The sequence below is a fragment of the Harpia harpyja genome, chromosome Z, assembly GCF_026419915.1.
Source record: "Harpia harpyja isolate bHarHar1 chromosome Z, bHarHar1 primary haplotype, whole genome shotgun sequence".
Taxonomy (NCBI): Eukaryota; Metazoa; Chordata; class Aves; order Accipitriformes; family Accipitridae; genus Harpia; species Harpia harpyja.
Genome location: NC_068969.1, coordinates 1,569,419 through 1,586,721, shown reverse-complemented (window position 1 = coordinate 1,586,721; position 17,303 = coordinate 1,569,419). Strand labels below are relative to the sequence as shown.

At 42.3% G+C, this 17,303-nt stretch overlaps 1 protein-coding gene across 2 annotated transcripts in view; it reads left to right on the top strand.

Moving 5' to 3' along the window:
• Positions 1–12,661, top strand: part of FBLN2 (fibulin 2) — a 109,274-nt gene extending 96,613 nt beyond the window's left edge. For both annotated transcript variants that reach the window (XM_052778413.1, XM_052778415.1), the window contains exons 12-17: positions 2,653–2,781; positions 3,311–3,436; positions 4,087–4,203; positions 5,043–5,171; positions 9,401–9,524; positions 10,570–12,661. In XM_052778413.1, the coding sequence (XP_052634373.1) occupies positions 2,653–2,781; positions 3,311–3,436; positions 4,087–4,203; positions 5,043–5,171; positions 9,401–9,524; positions 10,570–10,927 (983 nt within the window). In that variant the 3' untranslated portion in view covers positions 10,928–12,661. The remainder of the gene's footprint in view (positions 1–2,652; positions 2,782–3,310; positions 3,437–4,086; positions 4,204–5,042; positions 5,172–9,400; positions 9,525–10,569) is intronic.
• The last annotated feature ends 4,642 nt before the right edge of the window (positions 12,662–17,303 follow it).

The following is a 17,303-nucleotide window of genomic DNA, read 5'->3' as shown; positions in this document are numbered from 1 at the left end:
AGCTAAAAGATCCCATTCCTGCCTAAATTTCAGCATTCTCCTTTTTGCTCTTTGTTACACTGTATTTCCCTTCATGATTTTACCCCCAGGACTAGCCAGACTATGCTTGGCCAGTGAGAAGGTGGGGAAGATTTGGAAGTAGCAGAAGACAGGGACAGTTTATGTCTGTAACTGAGGAAACTGAGAAAGCTTGCTAATACAGCTCTAGGGGGTTGTGTTTTGTAAATCTGGGGCAAAGTAGTGCGGTCTCATTTGCTGTCCTATTACATAGCAGCCTGAAATATTTCATTTGTTACAAAGGGAAGGTCCAAAAGTCCTGTCTCAGTTGCTGTAAAGACACAGTTCCTCAGCTGGTTTCGATCAGTCCTGTTTCAGCAAAGTCAGCTGGGCTAGGTACCTTTGCACCACCTGAAATGTGGTGACCCTGAAATTGTTTTTAGGGTTACCACCATGCCAACATCTCCATGAACACCATTTTTTTCACAAGTCAGCAGTCATCATTGAGCAGCTCAGAAGTCCTGGCTGTAGTGCTAACAGCCTTCGTTTTCAAGCCCTGCTAATGGCTAGGGCAAATTATATGCCTAAATTTCAAACTGATGATTTATAGAAAGAATCCAGCTTTTTTCCCCAGTTGTTCCTAAAAAAGAGTGACTGTGTGTAAATATGTGAGGAAGAAATTGCCATTATTCATAGAGCATTTATATCTTTAAAGCATGATGAGATAACACAATGTGCTGTAATTACTGATGATACTTTATGTGACTGACAGTGCTTCTAGGGAGCAGGTATAAAGAAGCTCCTCTGGTTTGAATTTGGGAAAACAAATGTTTAATGTTAATTGGTGATTTCTCTGTCTTTGCTGTGTGCACTCTGTCTCTGCAGTCTACATCTTTTGCTATTTTTTTGGTTTGGCTTTCTTTAAGTAGGCAGAGAGCATGGAGAAGAAAAAAGAAAAGCATATGGTCCTAATTTCCCCTCTCTATGATAAAGACTAGTTTCTTTAAGGCATTACAATAGCTAATTAGATTCCTTATTCAGATTTATTCACAGTAATAAATACATCATCTGCACATGTTTCTCCAGCAGAACTACACTTGTATGGTCATATTCTCTGTTTAGAGGATTTATCTCTTTAAAATGTTCATGTTTTCTGATTTAGTAAATTAGTTACTAAAAACTACCTCTTACACTTAACTGAAAACCACTGTAACTATTGTGAAATATAGCACACTTATGATGTAATGACCTCAAACTAATTAAAGTCTGAGCACAATGGAATATAAGATTTTGGACAAACTAATGAAATTAGTTAATTCATTACAAATAAAACTGCTACTTTACAAATTTGTATCTGCATTAGAAACTTCCTTGTTTTGATGCTACCTCTGATCTTAAAAGAAAATGAGGAGACAGTGTTTCAGCAGAAATCTATGAGCCCGTCAGGAATTCTTTGTTTGGCGAGTGGCATTCCTTGCCATCCCTAACCCCGGTGCCAGCAGGGACTGTGTAGGTGGGAATCTGTGCTGAAATACTGAACAACGTCTTTGTTAACATCTCTTATCGTGGTTGATATAATCCACTTTTCCAAATCCAAGTTTCTGTGATAAGTAACTCGCTCTCACTTCCCTATCATTTTCGCAGCAAGTGACTGCTTTTCAGAGCACTCTCCAAGGCTGTTGTCTGATGGAGAACTGCCCAGGAACTCTTGGAAATGAAATAGTGCTCAAATTTATGACTTCAAATAGGGTAGTATGGAGAACCTCCAGCCTTAGACTACCCTCTTAATTAATATTACATGAACAGGGATTTGGGTGGTAAAAGTAGCTGAAGATGTGAATAATAGGAAGGAAGCAGGATCTGATGGCTTAAGAAATGGCAGAACTCAGAATACTTGAAGAAATACAAGTTTCTGAGGGTTAATCAGACTTTTTGGTGCTGCTTCTCACAGATGGTAACAGGGATTTCTTAGGTACTGATGAGCTATTTATTCATGTTACAAGTCTTGTAAATCAGTGTGTATTGAAAAGTCTCATCTTCATCTGAGGATTTTTAAAATGAGATTGGAAGTGATGCATGTGAGTGGAGAAGCAACTAATTTGTTGGTATTGGATTTTGGATGAGAGGCCATGAGGCACATCAAAATGTGAATTGATTGAGAAAAGAAAAATCAACATTGGGAAAGAGCAAAAGGTAGACAGCAGAAGCAAGACTGAAAGGGCAACTGGAGATGAAAATAGCAATTGCTTTAATTGAAGGGATGAACAGAATTTCTGGCTAGTTCTTGTTTTGCTTTAAATGGCTTGCTGTGACTCACGTAGTGGCAGAACATCAGAATAGGGTGTTTAAATGTCATGGTTTGATCAGAATCAAAATGTGTTTACATTGAAATGCAGAATATGCTGGGAAAGCTTCATTGCCATTACCGTTACCGTTTTCATTTTTAGGATAATGTATTGCTTTTCAAAAGTTTGACTTGGAGATATGTAAAGCTGACTCTGAGAAGAGCACAGTGGGAAAAGCTGATATTCTTTGTTCTGTCCCAGGGACAACCCTAACAGTTTCTATTCCTGTTATTTAATTTTTTTTTTCTCTTCATAAACATTGATTTTCAGCAAACTATATTTCACCTAATTGCTTTCTCTGGTTCTGCAGATGTGGATGAATGTCAAGCTGGTGTACACCGTTGTGGCGAAGGGCAGATTTGTCATAATCTTCCTGGGGCTTATCGCTGTGACTGCAAGATGGGGTATCAGTACGATGCATTCAGCAGAAGCTGCATTGGTATGTAAGGCACAAGATGAGATGAAATGACTGATTGATTGAGCCTTGGACCTCAAGGCAGTATTTAGCACCATTGTAGTGTGCAGTTATTAGTTCTGCAATGCAGTGCCTCAAAAGATAATGGAATCACCTCCAAAGCAGCCGTCGTTCGGTGTGACTGGCCATTTAGAGCTCTGCCACTCCATGCTGTGATTTCAGACCAGGTACCCTTGGTTTGGTTTAGCTGCAATTTATCAATTAAAGTCATCTGCGAAGTACTTTCCTATGGGTTATGCTTCTGCTGCTGTAGAAATTTATCTGTCTGAAGATTTCACAAGTTTCTTCATAAGAGACTATGTATGATACAACATTTTGTATTTTATCGCTACTGTACACCAATTAAAGCGCAAAGTCAGACAGCATAAAACCTAAGGTTGCAGCATTTCATGCTCTGCAAATCAGTCTCTGACACCTTTTAAAATATCCTCCTGCATCCTGCTTGATGCTTTTGTTTCTAAGTTGATTGCATATTTTCTTGTTATGCTGGCAGATATAAATGAGTGCTGGAATTACCCTGGACGCCTGTGTCAGCACACGTGTGAGAACACCCCTGGGTCCTACCATTGCACTTGTTCTTCTGGTTTCCGCTTGTCTTACGATGGGAAGCATTGTGAAGGTACCAGACATTTTTTCCGTGAAGAAGAAAATACAGTGTGAATTAAGGGACTTTAGAGAAGGAATTGAGGTGAAATAAAAATACAGTAAACCCATGATTTATGTGTGCTCAGATTTGCAGGTATTCAGTTGAACACTCAAACTGTCAAATGAGAGCTGACAAGTTTCTCCTCTTTCTTCCTTTCCCTCACATACTTTTTCCTTTCCTTCCAGATGAGAGAAAAGGAGAACATAACAAAGTTAGAACAGGAGACTTTTCATTCAAATTTTAATAAAGATGAAACTTGGTGGTGACAAAACTTGAAAAAAATTATTTTGAATTAAATGGAAATTGTTTAAGTTCTCCATGATTTTTTTTAAGGCAATGATCACATATTTTTAATAATCCGTAACATATAAGGTCTGAAACAGGTATTTGTATGTGTATGTGTTTTCATTGGCATATATAGAAATGAAATTCAGGCGCAACAGACATCCTCACGCTTCTTGGCATTCTGCCTAGGGAGCAGAAACATCTTCTTGGGACAATTTAGTCCATCCTTATTCACTCTGACTAGAAGGATGTGGTAGCTGTTCTCAGGGGCAAGAAATAGTGGAAAATACTGTTCCGAGCCACTGTGGCAATGTCTGTGGGTTTGTTTTTGGATACAGATGTGAATGAATGCGATACTAGTCCCTGCAGCCAGGAGTGTGCCAATGTTTATGGTTCCTATCAGTGTTACTGCAGGCAAGGTTTCCAGCTAGCAGAAGATGGGCATTCTTGTAAAGGTAAGGCTGCTGCTTTGTCAGCTCAAGGTAAATATGCGTATACTCTTTAACGGTCAGGGCTGTCTCACTCTTTAACAGTAAGTGCTGTCTAACTCTCAGCAGCACCTAATGCTGCAGGTGATACATAAGGGTGGTTGCAAGTTAACCCTGCTGCAGAAGCTGCAGAAGGTAACTGCAGCTATTGGAAAATGCTGTTCGTTTTCATGCCTCCTACCTGGGGCTGGAATACACTTGTGTGACTGTAGAACTGGTTAGGTTATTGTTTCATGGAGCTAGAGCTTATGATTGAAAAAATTAGAAGGGAAGATACGTTTACCTCTATTGTATCAATTAAAGCCTCCACTCAGCCACAGTTGAGTGAAGGCTTGCTCTTCTGCTCATGGCGGGTGAATGAGGAGTAGAGTGATCAGAGTAGAGAAAGGAAGGGTTTTACCTCTTTTCTTGAAGTTACCAATACTGACATATTGGAGAGTCTCTATTTAAGAAATGGTGAAGAAACCCACACTCCTCTGAGCACAAGGAAGCCCTCAAAGCAATCCTAGAAGGATTACAGAGGTACCAGAGAGAGTTTTTCCAACTTAGATGTGCCCTAGACTTGTTGTTCTTTTCCATGAGTCCCACCTACTTGCAACCAGTATGTTTGGGAGCAGTCTTGTGTTCAGCATTTCAGAAAGCACCACCAACAGTCCTAGAGCAATGTCAAACTTTCATGGTTGCATTCTCGTTTAAAAATACATTATAAATGCGTCAGATAAGAATCTCTTTGTGTTCTACAGCTTCCCTTTTCAGATTTCTGTTCTTCTTTTTTTCATATGTTTGTAATTTTGTTTTTTTCCCAGATATTGATGAGTGCACCCAGAGTGCAGGCATTCTTTGTACTTTCCGCTGCGTGAATGTTCCTGGTAGTTATCAGTGTGCTTGTCCTGAGCAGGGATATACCATGGCAGCAAATGGAAGAACCTGTCGAGGTAATGAGGAGTTTAGGAACTGAAAGGATTATCTCATGAAGCTTTAATCCTTGGAATGATCTAAGATATTATGGTTATTCAATCAAGTCTCCGTGTTTTATATTAGCCACTGTTAAAAAGCCAGTATTTGACAAAGTTGCCAAATACTGGTATCTGCAATATCAACTTTTTCCTGTGTTAGAAGTACGTACTGTGGCAACTCAGCTGTCAATGTGAGCTAATTGTTTAAATGAGTTCCTGAGGGAGCCCACTTCATCATTCAAACTGGGGCACTTGATTACTTGCATGAGCTGTACGTGCACCTTGGCACAGCAGTAAGTGATCTGGTTTTTTAGAGGTGCCAGATGTAGAAATCTGTGGCTTCATTACAAGTTGCAGTTTCCTGCCCCAGAAAACTGGGAGAGTGGATGTAGGAGCTGCAATGGGAACTTGGACAACCAGAAGTCTGCCACCTAAGCTTAATTATGTTGGCGTTAGTAAATGTTAGTGTAAATGACATGTATCTTCCACCTCCCCCCCGCCCCCCTGCCTCTTTTCTCCAGAATCATAGAAATGTCTTCTTGGTGTCTGGTGTTTTTCATCTGGTGCACAGCTGTCTGTTTTTGAAGTAAAAATCCCCCATTTCCAAAGGATGCACTGACTGTGTAATGATGATTGAAGATCTGATTACCTTTATGTACTCTACAGGCATTCCTGCAGTCGGTTACACTAACTACCAGGCATTTCCTGCTCTTAGTTTTTCAGGAACCCTTCACATAACTTTTGGTTATGTATCTCCTATGCTTAAATTCTCTTCTCAGTGGTAATGGCAGTGAATTTACACTGTGTAAATCATGAACAGCATGAGCATACTTGATCCTGACTTTGAAGCAGAGAAACGGACTAAATGACAAAACCTTTTGAAAAGATTTTAAAAGATTTTTTTTTTAATGTGTTTTTAAGTATGAATGCAGTTATATCCATGTGCATTTAAATTCACACATAAAAGTCACCTTTAGAAAACTGCAGCTATAACTCTCCTCAGGCTTTGTTTTTTGGTTTGTTTTTTTTTTTCCTGCTAACTATGAGTGCTGGCATGTTAGTTGCCACCTCTGCCAGCAGTGAGATTTGAGCTGAGGACGTTAATAGCGTGAGTCACCGCGTTCATCGGCCAGCACAGCTCTCCCGAGCCGGGGGCACCTGGCGTGCTCCAGGCGCTGGAGGCGGAGGAAAAATCTTTGCCACACAGACCTATGGATCGCACTTGCGTTGTTTGTGTGGTGTGAAATCCTCTCTGCGCCCTCACCCTGTGCGGTGAGGCTTCCTGATGTACAGACTAGCCCTGCTAAGCGAGCTGTACAGCAACGCTTGGAAGAGCTTTTCGAAGTATCTATGCCCCCTGGTACATGCACCCGCCTTCGAGGGCAAAGTTGGTCTGCTCGCAAAACTCGGCGCACGTGCGGCAGCTCTGTGCATGGCTGGGTGAGCTGGCATTTAGTCAGGCGCTGGAAGTAACCCCCGGGTACATGTCCTTTTTTTGAGCTCTGAAAGTTTGTAGTTACAAGTTTGGGCAGGCTTATATATTGAGGTCTCTCTGAAAACGTGGTCAGAGAAACTGTCTGAATTGATGTCGGCTGCGCTAAACTCAAGACAACTATATTGGTTTCCATCAGCTAAAGATCTGGCTCCAGTTGCTCGTCATCTGACCAGTTCTTAAGAGTTACTGGTGGTACATTCTTTGTACCTTTTTTCTTTTTCAAACAGATGAGTTGTATCTTGTGTAATAGCATCTCAACATATGGATCTTTTTGGAGAAACTGCCTATGGTATTTTGCAGCCCATCCAAACTGGTGAAGTGAGTGCTTTCATGACAATGATTGCAATATGGAAGAAATTTTCTTTTCACCTAGGGGCACTTCTGAGAATCAGCAAGGGATTTAATTTACTTTGATTGTCTCCTACTTCCTATTGTATACTTTTCTTTGCAAGACTTTTAAACAAGTCAGTTCAGTGTATGAGATCAGTGCGCATCCCAGGGGAACGGAAGGAGCGGGAGGTTATAGTTTTCCTCTAAGAGTCTCTCTCCTCTGTGACAATTGGCAGAACTGCAGAGCCCTACACAGTCCACATGGTTTGTCTGTTAGCATTTATTTCATTTTAAAGCCTCCGTGCGTTGTCTAGACATTTGGGAGTACACAATGTGACTGAGAGATCTTTGCCAATATTTTCTGCTCAAGCTGGATCCTTGTTATTGCATCTGGTTTTCAGCATTTTAAGGTCCGTGGCTTGGGCTTGTGCATATGTATTATTTAGGTAACCACGTTTATGCCCTAGGCCATAATGAGTCTTTGAGCTTTAAATGTTCTTTTTTGTCTTCTGCAACATTACTTCTCATTATGGGGAGATATTTATATTTAACTTAAATTTTCAAAAATGTGTGCCTTGTTCTAAAGTGTTGTTCTTAAGTTCCCATATTTCATCGTAGTCTGGGGGACCTTATATCTCCTGGATCATGCAGCTGTACAGAAGTGGTTACTTTGCTTTGTATTTGCCCCCTGCTTTAATCCAGAGCAACCTTCATGCATAGATAAATTCTTCTGTTGACATAGCCCAGCTTTCTCAATTATCAGAAAGTCAGTGAGAAGGTCTTGTTGGCTTTTAACATGGGTTGGTTACATTCTGAAGGGATTTGTTTATTCCTGAGGGATAGCTTTTGTCACAACAGGCTGTGAATGGCTAATATGTAGGCAGACGTGGGGTGTCCCTTCATCCATTACGTGTGTTTGCTCTGCGGAGGGGAAGGCCCCTCTGCAGACTGAGTGATGGGGGAATGTTTGTTTGCTCGGGATATGTGGACATTTTACAGCCTTGTCCGTGGAGAAGGAGCCATTGTGATCACACACGTTATGCGGTGTATGAGCGATTTATCGCAGTGGCCACCTTTCAAGGGCTGTCCCTCGTACTCCAGCGCTTGCACGCAGTGTCTACGCCATGCACAAGTCCGTGCACATGCTCTGCTGTTTGAAACCGGTTAGATGCTTCCCCCAGCTATTGAGCTTATCATGCGTGCACTGTGCTCACGTGCTGAACAGCATAGGAGCACCACGCTTGTTTAAAAACGCCTCGCATGACGCAGGCTAGCTCTAAGCATGAAACTGTGGTTCAGGGAGTACCAGTGACCTGTGAAGCTGTAAAAATTGGCCCATCACTATCAAGAAACTATTTAAAAACTATCTTCAGTCAGAACAGCTGGGGAAAGCTTACACAGCAGCTGTGAGGACAGACAGGTTGGCTGGTCTGAGAAGTTCAGGGTTCCATTGCCTTAGACTACTGCTATCTAATTATTTTATTCTGTTTCCTTTCCATCTAGTTTATAATATTACTTACAACACACCTCTGACACCTCAGGAGCAAGGGAGAATATGACAACACAGGCAATTCTGTGTAGATGTTCACGTTTGGTTTGAACTAAACATGTTCATGTTTGGTTTTTATTGCAGTGGGAAGTGGCAAGACAGGAGGATCTTGGAGTTTGAGAACTTTTTTTCCTTCTCATGTTTATTCTCCACAAAGTTAAACCCTGTGTTGCATCAGGTGTGTTTGGAACGAGAATAGCTAGGTTCACAGGGGTGTGCCAATGCTTGCAAAGTACAGGTAAAGAAACAAACTTCCCCCGCTGTAGGCAGCCAGCCCTGGCCGTGTGCTGGGTGGCTGCAACTGGCCACACTCTCTGCCAAGCAGGGGAAGAACTATCAAACAACCTGGAAAGGATCACAAGCTGCTTGTAGGGAAGAGTGGGCTCCCTTGTTTATTGCACACACTGCCGAGTGGTAGTCATCTCTTATTAACTGATAATGTCAAGTAAGGAATTTTTTTCCGCAGAAGACACATGAATTTTAGCAGAATTGGAATTGACGTGATTTACCCTGTCACTCCAAATGCCAGCGAGTGTCTGTGTGCACAGAGATGAACCTGACACACCTCACCTGAACGTGCATTTCACAGCCCAGGTGTTTCCTGCAGGGTTCTCGCAGTCCTAGTCTGCAGGCAGCAGGCACGGGTACTGAAGAGGTAACACACAGCAACTGAGTGGTGAAGACCAGAGCCCTCAGCTTGCAGAGCCAAACCCACAGACTCCTCTGATTCTCATGCACACAGAGAGTCCCACAAGCATGTTACAGCCCGTGAATTGTGATTACTTGTTATTTTTGAACTTAGCATGTCTTTTTCCTTGTGTTTCTTCTTGTTAGATATCGATGAATGTGCAATAGGAACCCATAACTGTTCAGCTGCAGAGACTTGCTATAACATCCAGGGCAGCTTCCGCTGCCTGTCCTTCGAGTGCCCTTCCAACTACAGAAAAGTATCTGACATGTAAGTATTGCCATTGCAACAAAGCCAGCAGCCCAGTCCAGTGGCTGTGGATGTTACGTAGTGCTTTAGTTTGTGGGTGGGTCTAAGTGCTCAGAGCTCTAAGAAGATGCTTCAGCACCTGGAGCACATAGAGTTTCCCCATATAGAGTTTCTGTCTGGTTTTGCCTCTTCCCTCTTCCAAGCCCTAAAGCCCCCATTTGTCCTCTAACTGCTGCTCTAACAGCAGTCATCAGAGCCTGCAGCTCTACTTGCTGCAGCTCTAAAAGGGCTCTGTTTATAATTAAGTTTTAAAAAAATAAGATCTTCTATGCTGCTTATATCATTGCAGTAGCTGCCAGGCTGCTCAATGCACCACTTTTACAGTGGTTTGGGGGCTCCCTGTTTAATATTCAGATTGCAGTTCCTCAGAGAGTGTTGAAATGTTGCAGGGGAGCTGGATAACGAGCTTGCCAGGCTACAGGATTCTGGGAATGGCACATCCCCACAGCTTCCAGCTCCTCAGCAGCTGCGGCTCAGGAGCCCCAAAATCTCCCTAGCCATTTCCTGCCTCAATGGCTGCCAGTGCTTTGGGAAGCCATATTTAGTTGCTTATGACTTAAAACGTACTTTTCCTGTTTTATAGAATTAAGCAGCTCTGCAAGTTGAGGAGCTTGGTTCCCATTCCCATGTTTTAGCTACCTTTTTAAGTGTTTTTGTTCTTATTTTCTTGGAGCACTGTCCCAGGCTTGTGCTGTCAGTGATGAATCACAGGCTCCTCTTCCAAGTTCTGTGCTGCTTGCAGCATGACTCTGGCTCTTTCCTCGTTGTGGAGCTTCCCAATACAGCTCCGCATGCCCATGATCTTTTCCTTACGCTTTTGTACACTGACAATTACATCATTTACAAATGCTTTATGGGCACTGTAAAAGCAGAACAAGGAGCTGGTAATTACACAGCTGAAGTTTGGGACTCCTGTTTGTCTAATAGTTTTGCAATACTCTGAAATACGTATATTTTTACCTGCTGTTACATGGACACTGATGGTGCTTCGTTTCTCATCTCTTAGGAGGTGTGAACGAATCAGTTGTTTTAATTATCTGGACTGCCAAAATACCCCGGTGCGCATTACCTATTACCAGCTGAACTTCCAAACCAATATCGTGGTCCCAGCTCATATTTTCCGTATTGGACCATCGCCTGCCTATGCTGGAGACAACATTATCCTTACTATCAACAAGGGAAATGAAGAAAACTACTTCAGCACTCGAAGGCTGAACTCGTACACGGGCATTGTCTATCTTCAGCGACAAGTGAAAGAGCCTAAAGACTTTTTGTTAGATGTTGAAATGAAACTGTGGCGTCAGGGAACATACACTACTTTTCTTGCCAAAATTTACATTTTCATCACAGCTCATGCGTACTGAAGCATGTATTGACATTGGATTTTATTGGTGCTATGCTCTTTAACTGTTCTACCAAAGCTTAATACTGTTGAACTGGCATTTAATGTATCTAGCCTTTATATTATTTTTCTATCATTGCTTTAAACTTTTTTATTGGTTGTGTAAATTAAGTTAATTTTTATCTTTTTGGTTTGTTTTGTTTTCTTATGCAATTCTTTACATCATCATTTGACAATGAACGCAGGAAGGGTTAGAAAGGCAATACATACGTTGTGTTAAATGCTGGAATCTTTTCGTAGAAATTATTTTTAGGTTTAGTCACATCTGCAGGGTATTGCACTAGAGAGGAAAGATGTTCACTTGGGAGTATTGGTTTTTGCCACTAAGGGAAAAAACCTTGAACAATTTCTCTTTATTACACAAACTTATGGTTTGGCTTAGCCACTGACTTCACTGAGGTTTCTCTGTGTTGAGATGCTGTGTCGAAGGCCGTACGTGTACACTGACGATTAGCTCGCCTCATATTACCGGTTTATTTTCCTCCTTCCAACTTGCATAATATGTTGCCTAAAAATATATACGAATAAAAGAAAACTCCACCAGTGAAAAAGCCTATGAATGAGTCTTGCTTTAGTAGGACTACTCATATGCTAAATATTTGCAAGACCAAGGCCTTAAGAGAGTGTCATGCTTTAGGGTAAAAGCTCTCATTGCCATTTTTAGTAGTTGTCTTCATAGGTGCTGGGATCCCTCTCTACACAGACTCTTTCTATTTAGGTAACTATATGTACAGATTAGATGCTTTATAATTCTTCATGGAATGTCCAAGAGGAAACATGGAAATAATGAAATAATCAATTACTGCTCCTTATTTTAAAGCTTGGGTGTGCCACTGAGGAATCACTTGCAATTTTAAATAAACAAAAAGGGGAGTTGCTTCTCTTCTTCAGGAAGATTACTTCAGTCGTGTTACTAAATGACACAGAGGAATATGCTAGTTAAATTGGTGGTTTGTATTATGCCATTTAGAAAATAGCACAACCAAAGTTTTGAGCTAGATTTCCTCTAGTTCTACAGGAAATTGGATGATGTCCAAAGTTGAAGGCCAGATGTGGCAAAGCATAGTATAATCAAAGTATTTGTCAGAATTTAGAAGTGAATATCAGAACTTCTTTATGGCTGTTTTCTTTTTTTTTTTTTTTTTTTTCCCCCTCAAAAACCCTGAAAAAGCTCCAGTGTTGGAATTTTCTGAGCTTCCTTTGTTCCAGCTATAATTATTCTGCAAAATGTTTTAAAGGAAAAACATAGCTACAATGTATTGATGTTTACTACCCTGCAGTTTAATAATCACAGAATCATAGAATACCGGGTTGGAAGGGACCTCGAGGATCATCTGGCCCAGTGTTTCTTGGCAAAATAATAATCTGGTCTTTTCTGTAGTTGATCTTATTTTGACCAGTGTGTACACACAAAAAAAATGGAGAAATCAAATCTTATGGCTTTTTATGCCATAATCAACAATTTTATTATTCTGTAAAATATTTGTTTGAACTGTATCTTAAAATCTTGTAAACACCACCTATGTGGTGAGAGGGCAGATGTTCCATATTGACTATATACCAAGGCCAATTTCTACCACTTCAAGTCACTTTAATTTGGACTCTCTTATCGATAATAAAGTGCAAATCTCTCTGTATCTGATATCATAAAGACCCATTACCAGGGAAAAATTATGGCTATTACCCAGCTGTAAAATATGGGATATCTGTGAGCTTGCATACATCAAGCTTTTCTTTGTTTTTCTATAAAAATCATTTTGTAAAAGTGATCTTCTTCCATCCATCTTTTGTTTTCCATAGTTAACAGTTTCATAAGCATTTAGCAGGGAAGTGCCAACTGAGAAACGCATGTTTATGCAATTTGTCATTTCGGTTAATGCATATCTTACAGCCACAGGCCTGGCAAGATGAAGAGGCAGCCGCAGCACCGAGTAGGAGAGCCCTTCAGATCCGTTATGCAGGATACATGTTAAGTGGCGATACATTTCTCCATGCCCCAATGGGGCACATCAAGAGGCACCGAAACCCAGAGTTTTCCATCAGCATTAGTATTTGATTGAGTGTAAATGATATTCAAGCCTCAACAGTCTTTCTTGTCAGAGAACAAATGGACAAGCCATTTGTTACTTGGAGACCTTTTGCTGACTAAAACCAGCCATAGTCAATCATATTAAGGATCTGGCAGTTTGTAACACCGACTTTTCATTTTCTAGACGGATAATTGATGAAGAAAGTTTTAAGAAAGGCTTTGCATACTATTATAAGAAAAATGCTATGTTATAAAAAAACATGTCTTCATCAGCACTGTGTCCAGCAGGCATTCAAAAAGGTTAGAAATAGTTGCTCGGTGCAACTGGTCGAAGCCAAGGAAAGGCTTATGGTAGATAATTTCACATTCTTCTGTTCCCAAAATAACCAGAGGAATCTTTTACCTCTTACCATTCCAAAGTGTATGCCCTGTCAGTTTTAGTAGGAGCTGCAGTGCAGGGACAGTTAGCACTGCATCCATTGCTTTTTCTTAGGACAGTGCTCATGACTGACCTTGAACAGACCGGCGAGGATGCGCTTTTGCTGTGTTGCAATGGCTTTGGACTGGAATTTTGGTCTCCTTCAACTGGCGTAGCTCCTAGAAGGCCCAGTTCCCATCTTCAGTAATGCTCCTTCTGCTTTATTTGGCTGGGTAACCTAGACAAAGAATGAGTGTGTGTATCCACATACACAAAAGACGTCTCAGTGAAAAGAGTTCAGGCCGGGACTGTACCTTTATGACCTCTTATACTTTCTTAAAACAGCAATAGCTTTCCTGAATTCTCTCTTGAGCAGCCATATTTTTTCTTTTTTTTTTTTTTTTTCTTTCTCCATTTCTAAGAAGTGAGTTAAGTAGCTTTTATTTATTCCCTTAGCTTCTTCATGGCCGCTGCCCCCCCCCCGGCCTTGCCTTGTTGAGGTGAATTAAGAACAGCTACCCAAGAACTATGCAAGCTGATAAATTCATGAGGAAGACAACAGCTGCAAACCTAATAAAGAATTATAGCAGACTTGGGGCATATGATTATATATGTGTTAAAACTCAGATGATTAGTATGTTCCCAAAATTGGAAATGGCCTTTATGTGACCTGTCTGAACAATGCATGTTCTGCTTAGCTTTGCAGGTTCCTTACTCCTGCCTCTATGAAATCTGACCTCTCTGTACTTGGCTGTTGTATTCCCTGGGAGATCCAGTGGTCCCAGAGACAGAGGAAGATCAAATGTGTCATTGGAAGGAAAAAGGAGTGAAAATCTGTGTTTGCTGGAAATTTGAATGAAACCAGGTTTTCTTTTGACTGGAATTTACATAATGTATAGTTGAAATAGCAGTAGATGGGTGAGAAAGATGTTTTTACCTAGTATTTTGAATTGTTTCCTTTCTGCACCAGGGAGGAAGTATTTTACAATCTCTTTGTATGTAAAAGTACATGTACGTGGATTACTGCAGGTGCTGACTAGCCTGTGCTAGCATTCCTCTGTGAGCCTGGCGTAGAGAAAAGGCATCGGAGTGCTCGGCTTGGGTCTTGCTCCTTCTCCTCACCCTGGAGGACCAGAGCATGGCTCACCTGTCACAGAAGAGTAAGCTGTTAACTGTAATGGGCCAAAATTCTTCTATTAGCCCCGAGGTCCCACAAACAGAACTTAATTCACTTTTATTTTTTTCCCTTCTCCTTTATATCAGTTATTCCTTAGTCTAGTGATTTAGGACAGAAGCAGATTTCAAACATGGATTTCATGGTTTGGATCATTTGAGGTTAAAGCTGTAATAAGGGACGTACTACGATAATGGCTTTAACATCAGAGCATAAAACAGCCTCCTCTGCAAAGGTCCCATTCGAAATGACTCTATCAGCACAGGTGCTGGTGCTTCAGAGAGCAGGGGAAAAGCTGAGCCGCCTCCTCCTCACCCCTCTTCCCTTGGGGGGGGTTGCTCAAGGAGCTGCTCCACGGCAGACGCGCGTCACCAGGGAAAGCCGGCCAGAAGCCCACCGGCCTCCCGGTGACGGGGAGCGCGCGCTGTGGCGTGCTGCCCACCCCCCGTGGACTCCGTCTCAGCCCTGGGGAGCAGGGGGGCATTACGAAGCCAACGGGCTGCCTCCGTGTCTCCCAGCTGCTAGGGCTTTGCAGATGCTCAGCACCCGGCAGCGCTCAGCTTTTGGGTGGAGGGGGGCCCCTGGTGAGGGGCTAGTTCTTCTCTGCACCCGCTGGTTTGCGGCTTGTGCTTGCGCCTTTGCTCGCTCACCCGGCCTTGGGGGCTGTAGTGCTCTGAAAAACGCTGCTCTTCGCGGTCCAGACAGAAGCAAGAGTGCTGAAAACTGCGTGCCCAAGATGGAAAGTGAAGGAGAAGAACAATTAAATAAAACAACAAAAATGAAGTAAGATTTTGCGGTTCTCTGGTACGGTGATAGGTGGTTATGTGCTGAATTTGGGTTTTTCTGGGGTAAAGTCTTGAGTTTGTGATTAAAATTGGTGTCCTTTGTGGATGGGTAAGTTTTGTACTTCCCCCGCGACCTTTGCAAGGCGAGGAGTTGCTTTCATCTGGTTTGCAGGATGCAGGGAATCTGTTGGTTATTCTTTGTCTCCCTCCTTATTCTCTGTAGCTCATATGAGAGGCCCTGGCTGTTCTTCCCCATTCATTTTTCTTTTTTTTTCTTCATCTTCCCATTGCTCCCATCTATGCCAGGAGGAAAAGAAAGTTCCAGCCGGGGAGAATTAGGATTCTGGAGTAAAAATAGCCTTTGAGGTTAAATAAAAAGTATCTTTCCACTTTCAGTGTTCTCTGCATCACAGAGACATTTGTTTTGAAGTGGCTATTGAAAACCAGGATTTAATTATATCCAGTTTCAGTGATGTGAAACTGAAGTGACAAACTTGAGCCTTTTGTCTTCTAAAACACAATTCTTTCTCTTCAAGTTCTCTACAAATAGCACTCAATGCGTAGGACTCTTCCAGAGCTTTGGAGCCCTTTAGATAAGCTTCACCCTTCCAGGGCTCCTGCCTGACGTCCCCCGGCACTTGCTGCTGGAGGAGCTGGCTGGCAGCCGCAGGCCAGCTCGGTGTCACTCCTTGTCCTGAGGCTGCCCCGCAGGCTTTTCTCGTTGCTGTTGGCAGTGTGGGAATCACAGAGCATCTCAGGTTGGAAGGGACCCGTCAGGATCATCGAGTCCAACTCCCGAAGGAGACTGGTTTCTTCCAGCTGCACCCCAATGCAGGGGCTTGCTCGGCCCAGGGGGCTTTTCAGGGAGGACAGTGACATTGACTTCCCGTGAGCTGAGGCTCCCATTGTAGCAGGGTTAAAGATTCTAACATCTGCTGTGAATTTTCTTTTTTTTTAGTTGGGGTTGGAGAGGAAGACGATGCAATTGTGGTGTCCTACATACTGTGGAGGGAGGGATAGGAGGAGATCCTTTGTACATTAGTGAGTCTTCTGTGTAGTAGCCAAGAATTGTGCTAACTGCATAAATTCACAGCAGGATGTTTTAATTGCTTGGAGCTTGGGGTGGTGTAATGGTGGACTGGAAGAATTGAACTGGTGGCGTGGGGCTTGGGGGAGCTGCTGCGGCAAAAAGGGCAGTCTGGTCTAGCAGACCGAGACCAGCCTAAGGGGAAGGTAACCCCGGGTTCACTCCAGGTAAAGAATTGGTCTCAGGTGAGATGATACCTTGTATGTACAAGTGATCTAGGGCTAGGTTAGTCAACATATAACATATGAGAAGGCAGATGGAAACCAGTTCTATCCAGGGTTCCTGGAGATTTGTTTCAGTGGTAATAGTCTATAACCAAAGCATTAAATCAAATCTCACTGAGAAATACCGAGTTTCTGAAGAGAAATGCTATGGAAGGGGCCATCTGAAGGAGTTAAACAAATTGTTCCCTACAGAACAAGTGATGAATGCTATCCTTGGGAATGGGGCGGGGGGGGGGGGGGGGAGATCTAAACTCTAATTTTATTTTGGAATAATAGCAAAACGTGCAAAGTACTAAACTCTCCTCTGTGCCACCATTTCTAGAAACTAATTACAAAACGTGTTAGTAACAATAGCTGATCCAATTTAAGGAAAATACATCCAAAGTAGAGACATAAATGCCCTGAGAGAATGGGAGGGTGGAGATGCCTTTCTCTGTGTCGATGAGGGTGCCTTACAGCAACACAGACTCCACTGGGCTACAGTCCAGAGAGGGTTTTTGACTCACTGTGATTACAGAATTACTGGTTGCAGCCAGATGCACCGTAAAAGAGGATAGATCCTCCCCAGCATTGATGGCCAGGAGAAAAATGTACATGGAAAACCCTCAGTATGGGAAAAAG